Below are 22,972 nucleotides of genomic sequence, written 5' to 3' on the forward strand. Positions count from 1 at the left end.
AAGAATATTAAATAATCTATTCTCATCAACCTTTGATAAATTAAAAAGCTATTTGACAGAATTTTTAATTATCCTATAAATAATTTAAGTAAAAAAATTAACAAAATATAATTAATAGAAAACAAAAAAAGACTCTGCTGATTATATACATTCATTCATTCATTAACTTGAAAGCAAGAATATTTTAATGGATATTTCAGATAAGTTTTTGGACATAAAAAACAAGCTGCTTAGGCACAGCTTTTAACAAGAAAGAGAAGAGCAGCAAATAATAACCTAACTTCAAGCAGAATTGAATTAAAATTAAGAACAAAATGTTTAGCAAATCATAACTCTCGAGGGAGACAAAGAATTCACTATTTAAAATGTGCCAGTTGAAAATCATGCATCTCAACTGATTAAAAAAAATTCCGAAATAATGTAATTTTTAGCACTTTATTGAGCCTTTAATTTATATATAATTAAGTAAAATAATTTCAATATTTTTTATTATATAAAAAGAGCTCAAAATACAGATTAAGATGCAAACAGCTAATTACAAGAATTATCTTCACCAACAAATGAATAAAAACCAGATGTTGAGAATCAATAATAATTTGTAAGCTACGAATAGTTTTTGAATTCTGTATAGGCTTACAATCAGCAACTCTTACTAGAGTAACAATAATTATAAAGCGAATTAGGATAATAATTGGCAACGGATAGCGATCTAACAAATGAGGAGCAAAAAGAAAATTAGGATATTGATGATTAATAACATTTTAGAGCTGAAATGTAAAATTTTAGTACCAATAGTATTAACAAAATGGTACAGCTAGATAAATTTTAAACAGAAATGATTGAGAGTTTAGTAAAACTTAAATAACAAGAATTTGACAACCCGTTAAACGAATTAGATGGCTAGTTCTGCATGAACTTATATTCAAAGTTAACTTATTACTAAAAGCTAATTATAACATAATTCTTTTTTAAATTGGCTTTTATCTTGGGTACAGTCTTTATCGGCTTCCGTCATTTCAATTTAGAATAGGTAGGTGCATCTCTTGTCTTGATGTACTTATTTAAAAATCTAGCTGAGTTGTATTTAACTAATAAAGAAATGAATATTCTAAATGAAAAAATAGAAGATTATAGTGATTTAAAGTAAAAATTAAATTAGCACAAAGATTGTTTCTAAGATCATATAGACAATATCAAAAATAGCTAGGTACTATTATAAAAATAAATAGAAACTTAAAACGAGGAAGCTCTTCAACTATAGTAAACCTATGAGCCAACTAACAATGTTCAGCAACTTCTCTAACTCTTTGATTTATAGGATCTTAAGAAAAATATATTATTAAAATATAAGGAAGAATAAAATAGACAAAAAACGAACTAAATCATAGTTCAAAGTCTTGATGCCATAAAAAGCTTAATGTAGTTCTTGAAAAGAATTAAAGATGACGATGAGTTCAAAAGAAAGCAGGATGAAATCTTTTTCTTAAAGCAAAAGGTGAAATAATTTTAGTCCTTCTTTTTCCCTTAAGAGGATTTTTTGCAGTAGCCGTAGAAGTAGTCTATGTAAAAAATCAAATAAGCGCTTTTAAGATAGTAACCATTATTACTCTTTTTATCCTACATCATGAAAATAGTGATTGCTGCTCTTACTTTACTAAATTGTATGTATCTCTTTACTGCTGAATCTTCCTCAAAGTTATCTTCTAACTTCTATATCACTCTCTGGGCTAATCTAATACTAGACCATATTTAAATTTTTGCCTTAGTATTTTTTGTTAGCGTACTCCTTGTAGTATTTTTAGTAATCCTAATATTTTCTAGAACAAAAATATTGATCTAAAGATTTAAACATCAAAAAAAATTAAAACTCAGATTACAAAGTTTGAAAAAAGATAAATTTGTAAAATCTGACAATCCTGACTAAGTAAAGGAGTGTAGTATTTGTCTGAACGATTACCAAAACGATGAGACTATTGTAATACTTAACTGCGACTCCAAACATATATTCCATTAGTAATGCATAGAGACATGGGTCAAGTAAAAAGACGAATGCCCTCTATGTAGAGCAGTCATCTTCAATTGATAGATTGATTATAATTTTAATAATTAATTAAGAGATAATTAGATAAACATACAAATCTAAAATAAATCAATAAAAGCCATATACTCATTAATAAATAATTAATATTTAATTAAGTCATTTAATTTGAAACTATTAAAGCGATTTAACTAATTTAATACTACTAAATAAATATATATACTTCAGTCACTAAAATTATTCTCTTTTATATTTCATTTTATATCTTATAACCAATTCGCAATTCGATTCCCAAATTAAATAAATATGTTTACTTTTATTAAATTCAAATAATTAAAAATTTTTATTTGTTTATGAAAAAGCAAATTAATTCAAAATAGCAAACAGTTAGTTCATGTTCAGTTTATTTATGATTAAATAAAATTATTTTCATCTTAATTAAATATTGAAAATTAGATATATTTTAATCTTGGTAAAGTAAACAAACTCTTTTAAATTTTATAAATTTAATTTATTTTAAATTTAAAGGTAAATGCTAAAAATAAAAAATATTCTTTTAAATGAGTTATTTGAAAATAAATATTTAATTTATTAATTTTGATTTAATTAGAATTTTTTGTTAAAGTAGGAAACAGCATATGTAATGAAAATATATATATGCATGTATCTAAAATATGAAGAGATAAATAATTTAGTTTTTAAATATATTCAGATTGCAGGATTTCTATGTAGATATGGCAAATTATTAGGATCTATTTCGTTTTTTCTTAATGTATTTTCTTTTACAACTGATATTACTGGCCCATCAACATTGCCTAAATAAAATTAAAAAAAATAAAGGAATATCTTATTTTTTAATTTATTTTATCTTACCTTTATTTATATATTGTTATGCTTCTCTTTCTAAAAGTTTTCTAATAGACTGATTTGAATGAACTGCCCCTAAATGCTAAAAAAAAATTAGGTATTTGCAAAAAAGAAAAGAAATTTACTTTGTAATTTCTTAAGACTTCGTCAGCTACATGTTTTGCTATTCTTTCTTCAAGAGTGGCCTTGTGCTTTGTTTCTGTTTGGCTCTTAAATAAATATAAAAAAATTAACTCACAAAATAAATGTCACAAATATATTTATTTTACGATTCCATCCCATTCATTCTTTCCTTTTTTCTACTCATTTAACTTATCTTTTAAGCTTTAAATGCTCTCTGTATATATTTAATAAAATTTTTATTTATAACTTCATTTTTTAAGTTGAATTTCGTACATTGAGATCTTTCTGATTAATGAGAACGAGCATCAGAAAGGACTGAAGTAGCATTTGATCTAACATCATCATTTTAATCAGCCTTTTATTCATTTTATTTCTTTTTCTTAATTTTAATATCATGTATAGCATTCTCTTTCCAATTTTCTTTATCTTAAAGTTCATGTATTCTATTTTTAATTGCTTTAACCATAGACTGAACTTCTAAATCATTTATATATTAATCATAATCCAAATTATTGACAAAATCCAGCAAATCATCGCATTCCTTGTCTTCATCTTCTTCCAATTGCTTTTATATGCATTCTTATTAAAATAATTCCTAATAAACTTAAATGAATTTTACTTTTTCTGTGTAAGCCCATTTGGGTTTTGTATCTTTTTTACTAGGTTTCTTCACTTCCTTTTTACCAGAATCAGCTGGCTTATACATATCTTCATTTTAATTTTACTCTTCTAATTTCTTTAAATTTTTTTCTGTTAATCTGGCAACTTTATGCTTAGGACTTTATGGGTTTTCATCTCCTAAAATTTTATTTATATTTTAATTAACATGCTCGAAATCAGCTTTCATTTTTTTAGTTCTTTCTCTGTCCTTAGCTGCTATCTCTTTAACTTTAACAAATTTTTCATCATCTCTTTTTTTCATTTCATCTTCGTCTTCTTTTTTAAGATTCATCTTTAACTTGTAAATTTCCAACCAGTCTTTGTGACGTTATAAAGCTTCATTTACTTCTATTTTTTAGAAAAGCCAAAATATTTATTTTGCAAGCTTGATATAAAATTCTATTTTTAATACAAAGTAAATATATTTACTCTTCTTCTTTTTTAATGGCACAGCGAATTCCTTTTTAACTGGGTTAAGACCAAGTTGTTAAGAAGCTTCGACTCTAGAGCAAAAAGGCCTATTTTTAATTTTTAAGTAAAATATTAAAAAAAAATTTGAAAGCAATATAAACTAGTACTTTTCAACTGCTATCTTGACAGGTTCATTAGGACGACTGCAAAGCATAACACCCTTGTAGTTATTCATACCACCTAAAAGTATTTACAAAATGATAATTAACTCAATCTTATTGATATTTTGCTATTATAAAATCTACCTCCTTCCATTTGCTTATATGATGCTATTATTAAATTCCTTATAAAATACCTAAATAATGATTATTAATATTTCTTAAATTATATGACAAGTCAATTAATCAATCAATTATTTATTATTTTTGTTATCGTTTCCTTTTTAGTTAATTTATTATTTTGTTAGTGAATTGTTCTTACATCATTCCATCATTAATTATTGATAAGCAACATTCATTCATTCATTTTTCATGATAAATTAATGATTTATTTTTTCATTATTCATTAAAGTTATAAGATTATGATATTTGATTTCACTATCAACTGTTTTGCTTGTGTAGATAAATCTAACTAACTACTTTTCTTATAATTTTTCAAATGTTTTAATTCCATCAATTTTAACATTCGATTATAATAATAAATATGTGGAGTTATAAACAAATATACATTTGCAAAGATATAAAAATGAATGGTTTTACTTATTTATTCTTAATTATTCAATATTTTCTATCAAAAATAAAAATCCATAATTTATTTTTTTCTTGTTTTTAATTGAATTTTTCATTCAAATTTTACAATAATTTTATTTTTTTTCTTAAATAACTAAAAACCATAATTCCTATTAGAAATTTATATTAGTTATGTTATAATATATCTATCTATTAGTAATTCGATAAGATAGAAGTGTAAATTTATACAACAACTTCAAAGAATACATTAAATTTTCAAATAATTTTATTCAAGAGTTTAATTTATTAAGTTCTAATGTAAAACATTTAGTAAAAAAAAAATCAAAATTAAAATTTTAGAATATATTGTTTACTTACTAAATAAATCAACTTAAATTTTTAATAAATTTGATAAGATTATTTACTATTAAATTAAATTTTGCAATCAATATTAAAAAAAAATAAATTTAAAATTGTTATTTTTAATAAAAATTTGATACTATTTTTTGTTATGAAATATAAAAATATAAAATATAATTTATTATTAATTTAAATAAAAATCATTTTTGTTAAATTAAGAATGGATTTTAATTGCTATCTTCGTAAGAGTTTATCATATTACCATCTGTTGGAGTTTACTTGTTATCTTCATTGTAGTTATATTCGCTTTAAATATCAGGAGGATAATAAGAACTTGTCTTTAAAAACGGATTCTGGTTTCCATTTTAATTTGATAAACCTTATGCAGCACTTTCTTGTAAGGCAGAACTATTTATTTAAGATGTTAAGGACATCTCTACTGTGTTTTAAGAATTAGGAGTCAAATTTAAAAATGGGTTATTCATTATTTGTTAAGTAGGTTAATTTACCATTTTTGTAATGCTATTCAAAATTTAATCTTGTGGTGTGTTAATTTTATTTATCAATATATTAGGTTATATTTTTTATTGATTACTTGATAATTTTTTTGTGTTTGAAGATTTAGTAGGCCATTAATAGTCTTTGTGATATACATACTAAACATAATTGTAGAAGAATAATAAAGATATCATCTCTACTATCATTATCAATACCTTTACCGAGAAAATAAATATTAAGATAGCTTTTATTTAGCCTTAGGCAAAATCATAACTGTAAAATTTCGATAAATTAGCATCTTTATATTTGCTTAGACTGTAGGCGTAAATAGCCAAGACAAATATGAGTAGGGTGATAATACAGTTTATCAACAAATAGATTTTTGAGCGTTATGTTGTTCTGAAATTTAATGCTATCTCAGCTATTCTGTAAATGCCATATATTAATAAAACAAGTAAAATAGCACTTCCTTTATCACCACCAGATGCAAATATTATTGCAAATGCAGCTTTAAATATTAGCATTGTAAGGAGTTAATTTTTACCTGAAAATGTTGTGTCATTTATGCAGTTCATAAAAAGCACTCCATATTTTGTATGCTTATCAAATGTTGCTACATTTATACCGTAATAAACAATAGCTGGGACAAACACTGCATATACCACACCCACAAATGACAGCAACATTCCAATAGCATTTATGCCATTTGAAGTATCTATATGCTAGAACTACAATGCTAAAAATGTTATTACTTCTTAATAACTAAAAATCATTATCAATAAGAAAACGTTCCATTACATGCTCATCCTGAGAGCTTAAAGTATTCTGCCATATAACCAATAGAGCCTATTTTGACTGGTATTACTTGGGTCTTTTGCAAATCTGCTTATCAAATAGAGCAAACAAAAAGGTAAGGCAAATAAAATCAAAGGAAATACATTAAAAAGGAAATTCTATGATTTTTCATTAAGTATGTATCTAAAGTCATTAGGAATTTATTCGTGCATTTCTACATATTTTTAATCATAGCGAGGATCTACATTTCGCAAATAAGAAGATTTCAAAGGATTTGGGAAGAAATAAGCCAAGTTATCAATATTGAATGCCTTGTATATGTAATCCTTGTTATAAACATTCGCAGGTTCTTGGAAATAAGTAAAGTAGCCTGCAAATTAAGAGATAAACAAAACGTTGATCGAAAAAAGTGGATATTTTCCCGATAGAGTGAAACCAAAAAAGGATATTAAGACAATATAGTTGAGAGAAATTAAAGCAGCATCTCCTTAATTTTCAGATGGTTAACATTCTGAACCTATGTCTTCATAGCCTGGTGGACAACTACAAGTTCCTCTGTAAAATATTCTTTCAGGACTAATACATTCTTAGCAAGAGTCGTATTCAAAGTTTGAACATTTTGAGCAACTCCAATGGCAATATTATTTAGGAATTATGACTTCTGAAGTAGAGTTTGTATTTCCCTTTATTTTATCTGCTTTAGACTTATCATAAGTACACTTTTTACTTGATTTATCAACTGAGTAAAGCTCATCAAAGCAATTTATACAACCTGTGTCGAGGGAATTAAAACAAGATTCACAAGATAAATCACAACAAATTTTGCTTTGAATTCTGTCTAGTCTATATTAACCCGGAGTGCATTCTTTAACACATCTTCCATTTTGAAGAATGTAACCATTTTTGCATGTTAAGCAGCTGTTTCCATCAGAACAAGTTTCACATTCAGTCAAGCATTTACTACAATTTTATAAAACGCTATCATATAAAGGAACAATAGCTTTAGATTTATTTGAAATGTACTCACCCTATTTGCAAGATATTTGGCAAGTTTGCGTATCTGGTGATAGAGCATAAGAAGGAGGACACGATAAGCAATTATTTTATTAAAACCCATTACATGTGAGGCATGTAGGATCACAGCATATGTTATTTGTTGTGTCTGGGCGCAATTAATCAGGGCACTTAGTATAACAATACCCCTATTTAATTTATGGAGTAGATTACAAAAGATAGTGTTAATTAGACTTTAGATTCCCAAGCAATCTTTTTGATACTATTTTTTATGGGCTTAAAAAGTAGTTTTAAGTGGGATCATCTGATTTAAAGCATTAATAACATTAGTCTAGGCTGATGCATTTTTTGCATCCAATACTACAGTTTTAGCAGCTTTAAGTGATTTAATCGAAAAATTATCCATCTTGGCATGAAGTAGAAACACATAATTAAAATTGCTTGTTGAAGACAAATCCGCTTGCACACTAACTGCATAAGTTCAAACTAGCACATTATGTGCAATTAGGTAGAGAGCAAGGTATACAAATTCCTTAATCATTTCGAAATTAATTTGTTGGACAGACTTAAGAACACTGCTTAAGAGAAGTTACGAACTCATATCCACTTTAACAAACAATACAACTCTGATCATCATTACAGGATTGACAATTTGGAATACATAGAGTACATTGATTTGATGTTGAATCTCTGAATTTACCTTAAGGGCATTAAAGATCACAGATATCGACTCGCGATTTAATTAAATCATAACCAGGTTCGCATTGCAAGCAAGTGCTATTATCAGAACAATTTTAACAGTTTTTCAAACATTATTCGCAAGTACTACCAGAATAAAAGTATTTATCAGCACATTGATCACAGCTTGATTAATTTTTGCATGAAGCACAATTTGTGATGCAACTTTAGCAATTCGAGCCATCAAAATATTTTCCAATTCCACATTTAGTACATTTTAATTAGTAAGGAATAGAATTATCTAACTGAGTTCCAGTTGGACACTGTTGAACACATCTATTATTAACTGTATCATAAATAGGGTAGTCACGATAGCAATATGTAGAGCATTCACCATTGTAATCAACAACAAAATTAATTTAGGTTTAATTGCATGATTAACACTAATAGTTGTTATTATTGTACTATGCGCAATTTTATGAGCTATCTATTTAAGTATAATTTCTATCTGGGAACTAAATAGTACATAAATTTCCATTTATGGTATATCCATCAGTACATTTTGTACATTGCCCATTGCTTGGTCCGAAGCACTCTTTACATTCTAAGCTGCAAGGGTAGCACCCTTTGTCGAGGCTATAAAATCCCTACGCACAGCCTTTATCATTACTTTTTACCAAGCAGTTAGTAGAATTGGTGCACTTGAAACAAGATGAATCACAAGGCTATATTTAATTTGTTTAATCATCTAGATAATATCTATCTGGTGGGTAATTAAAAAAGCATTAACCTTGAAACATTGTATAATTTTATCTGCAAGTATTAGTTTTATTATCATTATTTGCTTTACCGTTAATAGGAAGAAGATTAGTATTGTTGAATATATTGCTATCATATTAAATACATTATCCACACTGTAGATAAAAACCTTAATTGCATTAAAGACACTTAAATCCTTTTCTAATTAAGCATGGCTCTTGTCCATAATTCATTTTACACTACAGACTCATATAATCTAAATACTTTTATAAATAAATAAATCAATTAAAAAGTAAATAAAATTTTTATTTTATCCCCTCCAAAATACTTTATTTATAGGAAGGGGGAGGAGAATATAAATGAATGAAGGAAGGGGAGGGTAATATAATGGTTTTTATTGTAATTTCATGATTTATTTGATTTAATTTTATGATTTTTAATAAATAAAAAATTACATATGATGGAGAACATTATTTGACACAAATCGCAGGTTAACCCGTAACAGTTGATAATCTTCTTGATGGTATACTAGAAGAAGCTTATTCTATTTTCTGAAGGAAATAACCATCATTACATTTTATGCAGTTAAAATTTGAGTCATAATCATGGCAATTTTCAACTTCTTAAATACATTAGGATAATTCATTCAATTTAAAACCATCTTTACATATAAGGCAGGAATCAGGTTTATTTATATCTTTATATAAGCAATTTGTTGGATTAGAGTAGTTGCAGATTCCAGTTTAGTTATAATATATCATATTACATTAAGTACAAGTTACACCATCTGTTAAATTATACCCAGGAGAACATTACTTTACACATTCATCGTCTTGCTAATAGTACTAATCTGCTTAGTTGCATAAAGGCTGTGTTCCATTTAGATACCCCTAAGGTATATCTATGGCTGTTTAATTATCGCTGAGGATTTAGATATCCATGCTTAAAGCTGTTGTATAGTTTAAACATTGTGACTAATATTAAATAGAATTATTGCATTAAAAGCACTGATTTCCAAATTTAGCTGGGCAGTTCACATCTCCACTGTCACATGGTGGGTTGAAAGAGTTGTTCAAATATTTGCAGTTTGCTTATTATTAAAATAAATATTAAATTTAATTGCCTTAAATACATTTATTAATTAATCTTTAAAGTAATTTGAATTTAATAACAGCTTAAAAATTCTATTAATAAGTTTTTTATTTACGTTTATTTAGAATTTTGTAAAAAGTGTAAAAAAAAACTATTGATAGATCAGTAAAATTTTGAGAGGCAAATCATATATAAAAATTTTTAAAATCAATAATTTAACTTACGTGGGATCAAGCAGGATTAGTTTTATGTACCATATGCACATACTTTAACACAATCTTATCCGAATTTATAGTATCCTTGGTCACATTAAGTAGAGCAAGTACCGTTATGATTTAAGAGGTATCCTTTTTTACACCTAATACATATTTTTTACTGTATTCCAGTTATTATATTACAGTTTGGGAGCATAGCTTCTTAAGAATCTTATTAAAATTCAATACCAAATTTATCTGTGTAAACTCTGGCTTCAAGTATATCTAAAGTTAGATCTTAAGTTTATTCTAAAATCCGAGCAAATATTGCATTTTCTCTATAAATTTAAATGTCTTTGATAGATAAGATTTTGTAATTGTCATAAAAATATTTCATACTATCAGTAATATTTAAATTGAAATAATTACTTTCATAATCATTAAACTACACAACTTCTAACTTATTCAGATTAAAATTGAATCTAAAAAACATACCAACAGTAAAAGTGTCTAATATTCCATTTTCAGGATAAGACATTTAGGTAGAATTAGGCAATAAAAAGTTTAATGCTTAGTTTTGGTAGGTTCCTTCATTAAAATTGATTTTAATCCTATATTTAATCAATAAAATTTTAATAAAAATTAGTTTTAAAAAAATTACTTGAGATTGAAAGGAAAATAAGTCACATTCTATAATTTTAAATTCAAAGTAACACCAAACTCTATAGGCGAAGATTTTAGATCAGAACTATTAAGAGGCAAATGGAATCCAGATTAGTAAATTAACTGGATAGAAGAGAGCTTTTATATCGGAATCTCCAGTTTTGTTAAATTAAATCTTCCAACTTTTTATTTGAGTAAATCATAGAAATAAAATTGTTTGAAGTTATGGTAGTAATCCAATTTGTAAATAGTTGGTGAAGTAATAGGTTACAAACTACCTTTTAAGTATAATTAAAGTGCTTTTAATTTTTAAATGATAAACTATTCATCTATTGTTAAGAGAGGTATGTTGTAATTGTAGATTATTCTTAAATTATATAAACTTCCAAACAACTGAGATTAGCAAACTTGAAGCACAGAGGTACTGCTTAAATAACTTTGTTATGGAATATTAAATATAATTTATTGAAAGTATGGATTAGGGCGTTAATTTTCTGGTACATTAAAATTTAAAAACAATGTTATCAAGCCTAAAGATAAATTTTATTAATATTGATAATCTAGAAAAATTAAGAATTCAAAAGGCTAATTTGGATTAGAATTATAACGTAGTTATTAGAAGAATATACTATTATTATCTTATAGAGTTTAAATGAATATGTTGCCTAATAAGGGTTATACTTTAATCTCAAATCTAAGGTTGGTAAGATTCTTATCATATATTTAGAAAAGAGTAGAGGTGTCACTGTCAGGCAAAGGATTAAAATATCCATAAACAGTTATTCTATTGACTAAGTTAGCTTGCAACTGAATTGAATTAAGGTTAAATTAATTGCACTACTGATTACTAGTGTTATCACATATATTTTAGGGTAAAGGAGTCATTTAGAAACTTCCAAAATCTTATACCTCATATCCTAGAATACTTTGAAATAAGCAGATTGTCAAAAGGGAATAAAAGAAATTCATTTTTGTTTTTTTGATAAAAAAATTGAGAAAATCCAAATTTTATCAATTACAATTATTTATATTAATAATGAGAATCATTATGCAATTTAATTTTGTTTTTTTGATTAGACAGTGTTTTATTTAGTTAATTTATAACTATTAAAGTTAAAAGAAATTTAAAATTTACACTTAGAATAGATAGAAAATAAAAGCTGGGATTTTTTTGTGGTTGTTATAATAAAAAGTTAATAATCATTAGCTAAAATTTAGTCTAATAAACAAGCTTAACATCAAGTTTTAATATATAAGAATTCCCAAAGATAAATAGTAAGCACAACCTAATTAAGTTTTTTCCTACTACTAATTACTATTAGAAATGTGCAATTTACCACTAATTTTATTTTATTAATTTTACCTTATAATTATACAGAGAGTAAGATAAACTTTTAAGTATGAAATTCTTAAAAAATTAAAATAATATAATAAATAATTTGATGTTATTTTTTGTTTAATCTAATTTATTAATTACGTTGTTTATTTATCTCTTTAATTCTAATTTTATGATGAAAGAAAGTCTGTCAGTGATTTATTTAAATTTGTATGTTAAACTAAAATTACATGCTAAAATAAAATTGATAAAATCTTAGCAGCTTTAAAGTAAATAACCTTATGTCAATTAATGACGGAGAATTTTATTTTTATCAATTTTGATCATTTACGTAATTCCCACCTAAGTCTAATTAATTCTTTTAAGATATTTATTAAATCAAATGAGTAAAATAAAATTGAGAAAAAGAGGGTCTTCAAATATAAAATTAAGCAAAAACAGTAGAACACATAATCGAAAACTTTAATTTTTATTAAATTTATAAATATCTAAAATCCCTAATAAGATTATCTCTGATAAATTAATTGAATTTCGTAATATTAGATTACAATTATTCAATTTTATTTAAGTTAATTGGTATTGAGAAACTACAACATATTTTAGCTTTTGCTTAAATTATTTAAATCCTCCCACATTTTTATTATTTATTTTTAAAAGCTTTTCTTCAAAAAGATCAAATAAAATAAATATTTTTTATCTAAATTAAACTTTTTATATTTAAATATTTAGCTTTTGTCTTTCTTGAACTAAGCGGTAGAATTAATTATAAATGTTTGATTGATGTAAAAGATTAAATTTATTACCAATTTTTTAATTGTTAAAAGGAAGTAATTTGATAGATTAATAATTAGTAATGTAAATTAATTTGATAAATTCAAATATCAATTGTAAATTACATGAATGATAAAATTCATCATACAGATTTTTATTACTGCGAATTAAAGTTAATATTTTAATAATTTAGATTCACTAAAAACTCTGTAAACACTTAAAGATTTATTTGCTTATTAATTGATTGAATGGATGTAATCAAATTTTTGAACAAAATATGATTGATTAACTATTTTTAGCAATATTGATAAATTTATTAAATTAAGGAATGTAAACGTTTCTATATATAATTATATAATACACCTTTATCTATTTATGATTGTTTCAATTATACTTTTAGCCAGTTTCAAAAAGAGTTTTATAAACATATGCTTCTGCCAAAATTACTTTTAAATCACTTTCGTTCCACAATGTTGTAGGAAGTTCTTTAAAAAAGTTAATAATATCTTCTTCGTGCTTTAGCTTTTTAATTTTGAGAGACCATTTTAAAATAATAGCGCTGTATAAATAAATGAAATATTAGGATATTTAAGAGTCATCGCTGACATAAGTATCGAATAACCTTAAACCTACCTTAATTGAGAACTGACGAAGAAGTAAGCATATTGAACACTTAAATACTTCCTAATAAAAATTATCAAGTCTAGAGGTGATATGCTCCAACAAATCGTTATCAAGCCTCTTTAAGACGAGCTATACTTTTTCGAATTACTTTTTAACTCCTGGAAAATTATTTGTATAATTATCAAGCATTCCATCCAATATTTTACTTAAACACCAATAAGAATCTGCCTCTATTTCCGAAAACTAATCATCAGTTAATTTATCGAAGTTTGAAGGAATATCTAGTGTTTCTAAATCTAAGACACAATACTCTCCAACAAAAACAATAATGAAGGTAGAAAGAACATCATTCATGCCCTAAACATATCCGCTAGCAGGATGGCGAACATTCCAAATGAATAGAATTCTAATGAGTATTTCTTTGATTTTATTATTACGAAATAACTTTGAATTTGGCACTGTTCTCTCAACATCTTTTATAACTTAATCCAGCCCTTTTTACTCATTTGTATCCCTTTCATTTTCATTAATATTTTCTAAGTAAGTTGCTACCATATCTTTGTAGTCTTTTCTTTTTCTTGCAATTACTGCTTCTTAAGTATCTTTATTAGTGGGAAGATATTTCAGGAGCACTCTCCAAGCCTTTCCCCTAACACCTTTTTATAATACATAAGTATATCTAATAATTCTAGTAAACTCAATTTCATAAAGATATTTTGTTTGTAGAAAGATAAACTCATAAAATTGTAATCTTATAGCGATTAACTATCAAAATATTATGTTAATATCATATTATTTACTTACAATTTGTTTATCTAATTACATTTCTTTTTATCATATTTAACAATTTTATTTTGCATTTTTTAAGATGTTTGTGTCTGTTTTTGAAAACTAAAAATACTCATTTTAAATTTATCTGAGTAAGTGAAAAAGTAAGCGAAAATAAATTTATTACATTAAGGTATTCCATCCCATGATAATGCCTTTAACTTATCATAATCGATAATTCTCTGATTTATAATTTCCTAGAATTTTTTAATTCTTGTTTCATTATTGCTTTCTTCAATATTGCTATCTTCGATGCGAACATAATCTTCGTTTTTGTTATATATCTAGGTAAAATTAACCTTATTAACTATATCGCTGTGGCTTTTCTTTTCTTCCCTGTAGATTATAATATTTTTAATTATTTAAATTCACAAATCTCATTTTTCAATTCAATATCATTTCATATTAAAATAAATTATAATCAAAAGATGATGAATTGAATTAAATCAATTTATCAGTCTCAATAAAACCAAATACTCTTCGCTTTTATCTGAAAAAACTCTCTTAATCTTATTGAAAATGGACATCCTACACCTATCTTATGCTTTTGCTGCCTCAAACTAACTATTTGTAACCTCTGCTCAAGATTTACTTAAAAATTTACAATTTTTTGCTATTGTCTATATTAGTTGCTAATTATTTTATATTTTTCGAGCAAGTTTATTTATTTTGATAGGAATATTGGTAATACAAATAAATATACGCGTGATAATTCAAGTTAATTTATTATGTTTGAATCTGAATTGTTAATAGAATAATTAAGTTTTAATGAACAAAATATAAATAACACTAAAATTTTATAATTCCTTAAATGCTGTTAAAATCTGTAATTTATAAAATTTGAACTTTAATCTATCTATTCAAAACAATAATATCTAAATATTTTTTAAATTCATTTATAGATATTTTTATTAAAATAATAACATTTTTTAGCTTTTCTAAACTTTCTTAAAAAAAATAATTTTTATTTAATTAAATTTATTACTTTCAATTAATTCAAAATAAGTCTTTATTCATCATAAAATAGCTAATAATTTTTTTAAAATTGCAAATTCAAGAGTTATTAAAATATATTCTGAATAGCTAGAGTAAAAAATAGATGAATATGAATATGCCAGAAATAAATTATATTAGATAATAATTTATAATAATAAAATATTCAATGAATTAAATGTTAATTTATCAATATCTTATTTAAAAATTTTTAAATACCTTAAATATACTGTGTGTTTTTTCTAAATAAAATAACACCCTAGGGCATTAGGCTAGGATCCCTAATTTAAGGCCTCCTAATAAAAATATTCCATATACTATCTTCATCTTTTCTCATTCAAGAGGACATACGGTACAAATAAATTCTAATATAATAGATAATTTTCTTAAATTTGTAATTAAAATTCATTTACACATAAACAAAAGGGTTGCTTCAGATAATTATGTTGTTCATACTCTTGTAATACAAAACAGATTTTTTTTAATTAAAATCGCAAATTAACAGTTATAGTTAAGCTTGAATCACCATAAGATTTTATAGCCTAAAAATAAAAATCTGAGTGAAAATTTTTCATTATTTTTCTATTTATCTTTAAATCATTAATTTATTTTCTATTAAATATTTACTGGCACATTTTTGACTTATTAACTGCTAAAATGAAAATGATACCATTTAAGCATAAATGTATAGTGGTTAAAAATTTAGGGAACAAGATATTTTCTTCTAAGTTCATAACAATTAATTTGAGGATAACTTTATCAAGTGGAAATATTTTATATATAAAAATATTCCATGATTAATTTTTATTTTTCTCCTTGTCTCATTTCTAAAGATTAAAGTGTGTCTGTCTATTAAAATATATTTTGCCCTTATTTTATTTTTAATATTTTTATTATTTTTTTAGTTATTTTATTTTTAATAATAAAATGTTTTTTGAAATAATTTCTTTTATCAAATAAAATAATAAAATAAATGAATGAATGAATGAATGAATGAATGAATGAATGAAAACTCTTTAAAAACCCAATCAAAGTTTGAAATATTTTTGTTTTTTATTAAATAAATGTATTTGAAAAGTAAAATTTGTTTTTGACATTAGTTATAGAAACAAGTAAGTAAGTAAATATCTTAACTAATTATCTTTATTTGAACTAATTTGTTTAAAATTATTTTTAATTAGAGTTATTTATAAAAATTAGTATCATGATTTATTTTGAAGTAAATATATAAATTTAACAAAATATTTTACTTATTTAGGATTATCTTTCCAATTAGGTTTCTAGATATCGTTTTTAAAATTTAGTTACTTTTAACTACTGTTTTTCTTATTACTAGGTTAAAATTTAGCAATCGATAAATAAATGTAGAATTAAGATATAAAAGATGGTAATATTAACGTAGAATTAAATTACATAAAAGAAATAGCTAGACTTTTTGATATTCGAGAAAAAATTAAATGCTAATTCTTGTATGTGGTGATATTACATGCATTATTTGTTCTATAAAAATAGGTGGTATAACAAAAAAATTTTAGAACTAATCATAAGACATGTGAGGTTTATACTTTGCTTATATCTCTATAGAATATACAATTGTATTTTTTGACAAGAAAATGTCTATTAAATGGGTGGAAGCTAATTCTTGTGGGGAATAAATAGAAAGATAGATAAAAAGATAAATTTCGTGATTTGTGTTTTACGATTGTAGATAAATTTAATTGAAATTGAGTATAATTATTACGTATGAAATTAGATTAATTTTTAATTGATTTTATAGATGAATTTATCGTTTGATATATATTGGTAGATTTAACAAGTTGGAATAAGAAAACAGGTACTAACAAACTATATAATTTTGTAAAAATTTAGTTATTTGTAAATTTTCTAAAAAGTTTAATAAAAAGAATAAAAATAAGAATTAAAAAAAAGAGCCATTTTAATCAATTATCATTATATTAAGGAAAGCAAGCTATGTAAGATAGTAATTTGCCTCGTATAAACAGTTAACAAAAAAGTACTCATCAAGAAGTAAAAACTGAAAATATCCACAGAGGTAAACATACATTTTTTATGTTAATAATATATGGGTGCATTTAAGTTAAGCTTTAATATTCGGGGGTTTTTAATTTAATTCTAATTTTTAGTTATATTTGCCTATTTGCTTGCTTAACATACTTTCTTTCTTTTTTCTCAGTAGAAGATTTTCATTATATACACTCATATCTCCTATATTAGGCAAATGAATTATATTACATAATTATACTCATATCTAATGAGATGTCAGTTCATTTATAATTGAAGATGATAAAAGTTGAAAAACTCCATAATTTTAATCTAAATTTTAGTTATACCTACGATTTTTTTGCTTTACTTATCTAGAACTATTATTCTTAAACATTTATTTTTTATATATAACAATATCATAAAAAAGAATATAATAGCTTTAATATTATTTAATAATAGTATTTATTTGTTTATTTTATTGAACATAGATTAGGTTTATTAAATTGAGTTAGGAGATCCAAAAAACTAATAGGTAAAATAAACATTTTTTGTAAAGTTCTCAATAGTCTTATTAATAATGTTTTAAAAAATAAGAATGTCCAAGTAAATTAATCACAGGATAGCTACTAAAACAACAAAAAAATAAAAAATCAAAGTGAATTAGCAAGTGTATAGATTACAACAAACTAAAATATTAATGAACTTAAAGGCTTTTACAAGGATGAAAATCATGATCATCACAATGAAATAGCTACAACTAATGGAGAAACAATTAACAAATTAGAAGAATCAAATAAAGCTCCTTATACAACTCAAATTTTGAAAAATAAATTGATGTTCTGGTTTATGGTGAACCACGCAGCATTTACTGATTTTTTGTTAGCATATAATATGGGTTTATTCAACACATTGTCTGACCACATGAATTATATTTATGGCTGGACTGATGATGAAAAAACCTTGTAATATTCTTTGATTAACTCACTCCCTTAAGCTGTTGCTGCTATTGTTTCACTCTTTGCAGGTGGGTGGGCTGCTCGCTTTGGTCGTAGAAAAATGCTTATAATACTCTTTATAGTAGCCTTGGTAGGAAATGCAATCACCCTCATTGCAAATACAGGTGCTCTGCTAATAGGTAAAAGTTTACATATTTATTTCTTTTACTCTTTCTACTAAAATTGAGTTTTCCTCAGAAAGTATTTAATAAACTAGATTATTTAACTCTACAAACCTTACTTAGGCATATATTTAAGTATCAAAAAAAAGTTTTATTTTAAATGAAAAAGTAAATTAATAAAAAAATAATTATTGAAATTTTAAAAAAATGAAATGATTTATTGATCTTTAAAAAAACAGACAGCTAGCTTAATGATCATATATCAATATAAATATATTCTATTTTTAAAAATGATATTTAAAAAATAAAAATAATGCATTTGATCATTAAAAAATTCATTAATCATACTTAAAATTTAAAAAAATTATTTTTCTGAAATTTATTTATGAAAAAAGTTTTTTAACAAATTTTAGTTGATTAAAGATGATTTATAGTAAATAATTTAATTAGAATAATTTACAAATTATTATTTTAACTATATCGGTTTCCATTAAAAAGATAATTAAATAAAAAATTTATAATTGAATAGGACGTATCATAGTTGGTTTAAGCTTTGGAGGATGGTCTTCTATAGGACCTCTTTACTCGATTGAAATAGCATGTAAGCAGTACAAGGGTATTAGTGGTATCATATACTCTTAGTATTTTGGTTTTGGTATACTGACTGCTTTCTTAGTTGGGTATGGCTTACCAAGTGATGCTAAAGAGAGTGCAACAAACAGCTACTGGAGATTAATGTACGGATTGCCAATCATATTTTGCTTAATCTCTATAGCTATATTTTTAATATTTTTCAGAGATGAAACTGCTCCTTATCTTTATCTTCATGACAAGAATGAACCAAAAACAAAAGCTGTTTTAAACAGAGTTTATACTGAAGCAGTAGCTCAAGAAGAATTTAGCGATTTAAATAATTTCTCTAAATAAGCTAGTAGTTAAAATGTAGGATGGAAGCAACTCTTTGGCCCTAAGTATAAAAGCAGAATTTTACTTGTTGTAATGCTCACAATAGGTTTCAGTTATGTGGGGTGTAATGCTATCAACATTTATTCCTATAATATTATATCAGAATCTTAAGGAGCTAGTACTGCTTAGTTGTTTACAGCAATAATGCCTATAGGTGATATTATAGGTCCTTTATTTGCTATGCTTCTTATAGAAAAAATTGGAAGAAAAAACCTTTACCTCCATGGACTCTTAGGATGCATGATTACTCTAGTTGCATTTAGTATCACAGGATGGAGCAGCTATAAGCCTCTTCAAAAATATTTGATTCTACTCTATAAATTCATCTTTGCAACATCTGTGGCACCTGTTCATTGGAGTAATTTATATATTTATCAAATAATTTAACTTAAGCTAATAAAAAATATTTAAATTAATTAATTAGTTTATCCAAGTGAGATTTTACCTCCAGTTGGTGTTGGTTTCTTCGGATTCGCCTATTGGGTAGCAAGTTTATCAACAGTTTAATTCTTGCCTTACTTGCTAAATTCTTCAGGAGCTGAAGTTACAATTATTGTTTTCCCAATAGTATCTTTCTTTGTATTCATCTATATGATGATTTATATGAAAGAAACTACTGGCAAGAATAAAGAATAAATAGAAAAAATGTTTAATTAGTCTTCCATTTAACAATTCCAACTAGTTAATTAAAATTTACATTCATAAAACACATTAGGAGATAATAAATGATAGCATTTACTTATTAGCTTTCAAATTTTTTTATTAATAAGAAAGCAAATTAAATAAAAATACAATAAAAACATGTTTATAAAATAATTTTTAAAACCTAAATAAAATAAAAATCAACAGCTAAATTAAACTTTTTATAATTCCATAAAGTATTATTAATTTTTATCATCTAATTTATATATACATTCATTAATCATTGTTTAATTTTTGTGTTTAAATAATTTGTAAATTTTTGTCTATATTAATCAAATAAACAATTACCATATTCTTACTAATTATTTTTTTTATTTTAAATAAATTCATTAGTTTCAAAGTATTTATAGCAAGCAAAATAAAAGAATTAAATTTAATTTTAATAACTCACATTAATATTTTATTTTGCATTATCATCTAATTTATACATGAGCATTTATATATCACTTTTAATTATCTACTTGCTTAATTTAAATAAAATTAAATGATTATTTTTATTTATAATAAATAAAAAAATAGCAATAAAGGTATTTATTTATCAATTGGTGTCTTAATAAATATAGATTTTTTACTGTATCTAAAGGGATAGTAGGGTATATTAAAAATATATTCATAAAAATTATTTTTAAATCTATAATTTTTTTATAATCTTTGGCTAATAAATTTTTGTTCCCCAAAAAATTCATCCCTTACACTGCTAATTAATTATCTAATAAGTAAAAATTAATTTATTATAATTTGCTATTAAATTAAATACTTTATTATCCTTAAGTTTTTGATTTAATAGTCAATAGTTAATTGTCTGTCTAGTAAGCTAATAATTAAATTTTAAAATTTATAATTAAATGTTAGTGTATTATTATGCTAAAGGTTTTTGATTGAAGTACCAATAATATAATGAAATGTTTATAATTTGTAATTAATCAAAGTATTTAATTACGCTGAAGTATATAATTGAAGGAATTGTTTGAATGATTTATATAAAAAGGACTGTAACTCTTTTCTTCTATACTTTTAATATTTTTTAAGTTAACTATAAATTAATTATTTAACTATTAAAACATTAATCAATAAACAATTCATTAATTATTTCATAATAATAAAATTTCTACATTATTTTCAATTGATAGAAAAAGTATTTTATTAATTAATCAAAAGTATTTTTTTAATTTATGTTTTATGGTTTGACATTACGATCAGAAAAAAAAAGGTTATAAATTTTTTTGCCTCTAAAAATAACTCTGCTATTTAGTATTTTATTATGTTGAAGTATTTTGATTGAAGAAATCATTTTAATAATTATAAAAAAAGAACTGTAACTCACTCTTTCCTTCTATACTTTTATTATATTTTAAGTTAACCAAAAATTAATTCTCAAATTAATCAACAAATAATTAAATCTAATAAGCTAATTATAAAGTGTCTGCATTATTTTTAATGAATAAAAAAAGTCTTTTATTTATTAATCAAAGATATTTAATTAAACTCTTTTTTATTGTTTAATATTATGATCAGAAAAAAAAAAATCTAATGTTTTTTGTCTCTAACAACTGCTCTGATAATTTAAAAATCAAATATCAGTTGCTTGATTTTATAATAATTTAATAAATAAAAAAATTTCAAAAAGTATTAAAAATCCATATTTAACGCATAAAATAAATAAAAAGATTATTGACTGATTTAAGATGGTCGGAAGTAGTTTGACTAACAAAAACTAAGTACACTTGCAACCAAATATAATTTGTAGACTTTAAAATAGAAATAATGCACCTCCTCCTAGACTTTCATCAGATGAATTGAATAGACTTTTGATTCAGTTGTGGAAGACAAATAGACTTAGAGCTTTTGATGATAATCTTAGCACAGAGCTAAGAAGGAGTTTATTATAACAATACTACAAAAGAACCTCTTGGGCTTATAGTTTACTCAGTGATGATGAACGTGCTTATGCTTAAAAGATGGCTTTTAAGGTAATGTCTGCATGGTTATATATAAAAACTGAATATATTTTAGATTACACAGAGAATTATGTAAGATATTAAGTTGGCCAAAGAAAATTGCTGCTAAAAAATGTTTAGAATATTGCTGTTAATATAAAAGCAGCATGATATGAAAAAACTTCTTTGTATATAAACTTTATATTATAAAACACTATTTTATTATATTTTGATAAAATTATATTTATATTTTATTTATATTATATTTGTATTATTTTAAATAATTTATATTAAAAATTTATTGTTTATTTTAGCATTAAATTTTGTGTACTATAAATTTAAAATAGATAAAAAGCAAGACAGATTTTATAATATTTATTTATTTTAAGTTAAAGTTTATTGTTGTAAATTCATTTGAAAGATTTACAAAAATTAAAAGCTTTTTTAAATTTAAGTATGACCAATCATTTTTATAATATTTAAATGTTGAATTATTGAAAGCATATATTTACTTATTTATAAATTCATTTTATCAATAAAAGGTTTTTTTTGTTTATTTTTATAATTCAGTATTCTCTATAATATAAATTCTATTATAAGTCAAGTTATATTTGAATTTAATTTCCCTTTTTTTCAAAAAAATTATTTTGAATAGAACTTAAATTAAAGAGTGAAAAATTATAATAACTATGCTTTTATTTAACAAATAAATTGGGGCATTAAATTAAAAAGTGATAAATTTAAAAAATTAAATCCATTTAATAAATCTTCAATCTAATTTAAATGGTGCAATACATCCATCAATCTATATATT

At 23.9% G+C, this 22,972-nt stretch overlaps 6 protein-coding genes across 6 annotated transcripts; 3 read left to right on the forward strand and 3 right to left on the reverse strand. All coding sequences in view use genetic code 6, as the record gives it.

The window, feature by feature from the left end:
* Nucleotides 1–76: 76 nt before the first annotated feature.
* Nucleotides 77–2,083, forward strand: TTHERM_00787290 (zinc finger (C3HC4 RING finger) protein; the record flags this gene model as incomplete). Its single annotated transcript, XM_001022168.3, has 2 exons — nt 77–420; nt 502–2,083. The coding sequence occupies exons 1-2, from the start codon at nt 188–190 to the stop codon at nt 2,081–2,083; spliced, it is 1,815 nt and encodes a 604-aa protein (XP_001022168.2). The 5' UTR covers nt 77–187.
* A 663-nt stretch (nt 2,084–2,746) lies between these two features.
* Nucleotides 2,747–4,414, reverse strand: TTHERM_00787300 (hypothetical protein; the record flags this gene model as incomplete). Its single annotated transcript, XM_001022169.3, has 9 exons — nt 2,747–2,853; nt 2,912–2,987; nt 3,031–3,114; nt 3,175–3,242; nt 3,302–3,593; nt 3,648–4,036; nt 4,118–4,206; nt 4,267–4,339; nt 4,405–4,414. 9 exons carry the CDS (start codon nt 4,412–4,414, stop codon nt 2,747–2,749), a joined length of 1,188 nt encoding a protein of 395 aa, XP_001022169.2.
* Nucleotides 4,415–5,387: 973 nt separating this feature from the next.
* TTHERM_00787310 (transmembrane protein, putative) lies at nt 5,388–11,849 on the reverse strand (the record flags this gene model as incomplete). Its single annotated transcript, XM_001022170.2, has 4 exons — nt 5,388–9,194; nt 9,387–10,021; nt 10,248–10,828; nt 10,879–11,849. 4 exons carry the CDS (start codon nt 11,847–11,849, stop codon nt 5,388–5,390), a joined length of 5,994 nt encoding a protein of 1,997 aa, XP_001022170.2.
* A 1,522-nt stretch (nt 11,850–13,371) lies between these two features.
* On the reverse strand, nt 13,372–14,966 carry TTHERM_00787320 (rab-GTPase-TBC domain protein; the record flags this gene model as incomplete). The annotated part of the gene is made up of 3 exons (XM_001022171.3): nt 13,372–14,267; nt 14,567–14,775; nt 14,917–14,966. 3 exons carry the CDS (start codon nt 14,964–14,966, stop codon nt 13,372–13,374), a joined length of 1,155 nt encoding a protein of 384 aa, XP_001022171.2.
* Nucleotides 14,967–17,403: 2,437 nt separating this feature from the next.
* Nucleotides 17,404–20,248, forward strand: TTHERM_00787330 (MFS transporter; the record flags this gene model as incomplete). The annotated part of the gene is made up of 5 exons (XM_001022172.2): nt 17,404–17,485; nt 17,925–17,968; nt 18,031–18,571; nt 19,083–19,877; nt 19,944–20,248. 5 exons carry the CDS (start codon nt 17,404–17,406, stop codon nt 20,246–20,248), a joined length of 1,767 nt encoding a protein of 588 aa, XP_001022172.2.
* A 1,658-nt stretch (nt 20,249–21,906) lies between these two features.
* On the forward strand, nt 21,907–22,329 carry TTHERM_00787340 (hypothetical protein; the record flags this gene model as incomplete). The annotated part of the gene is made up of 1 exon (XM_001022173.1): nt 21,907–22,329. One exon carries the CDS (start codon nt 21,907–21,909, stop codon nt 22,327–22,329), a length of 423 nt encoding a protein of 140 aa, XP_001022173.1.
* Between the last annotated feature and the right edge of the window lie 643 nt (nt 22,330–22,972).

The sequence above is a fragment of the Tetrahymena thermophila genome (assembly GCF_000189635.1).
Source record: "Tetrahymena thermophila SB210 genomic scaffold scf_8254491, whole genome shotgun sequence".
In the NCBI taxonomy this organism is placed as follows: Eukaryota; Ciliophora; class Oligohymenophorea; order Hymenostomatida; family Tetrahymenidae; genus Tetrahymena; species Tetrahymena thermophila.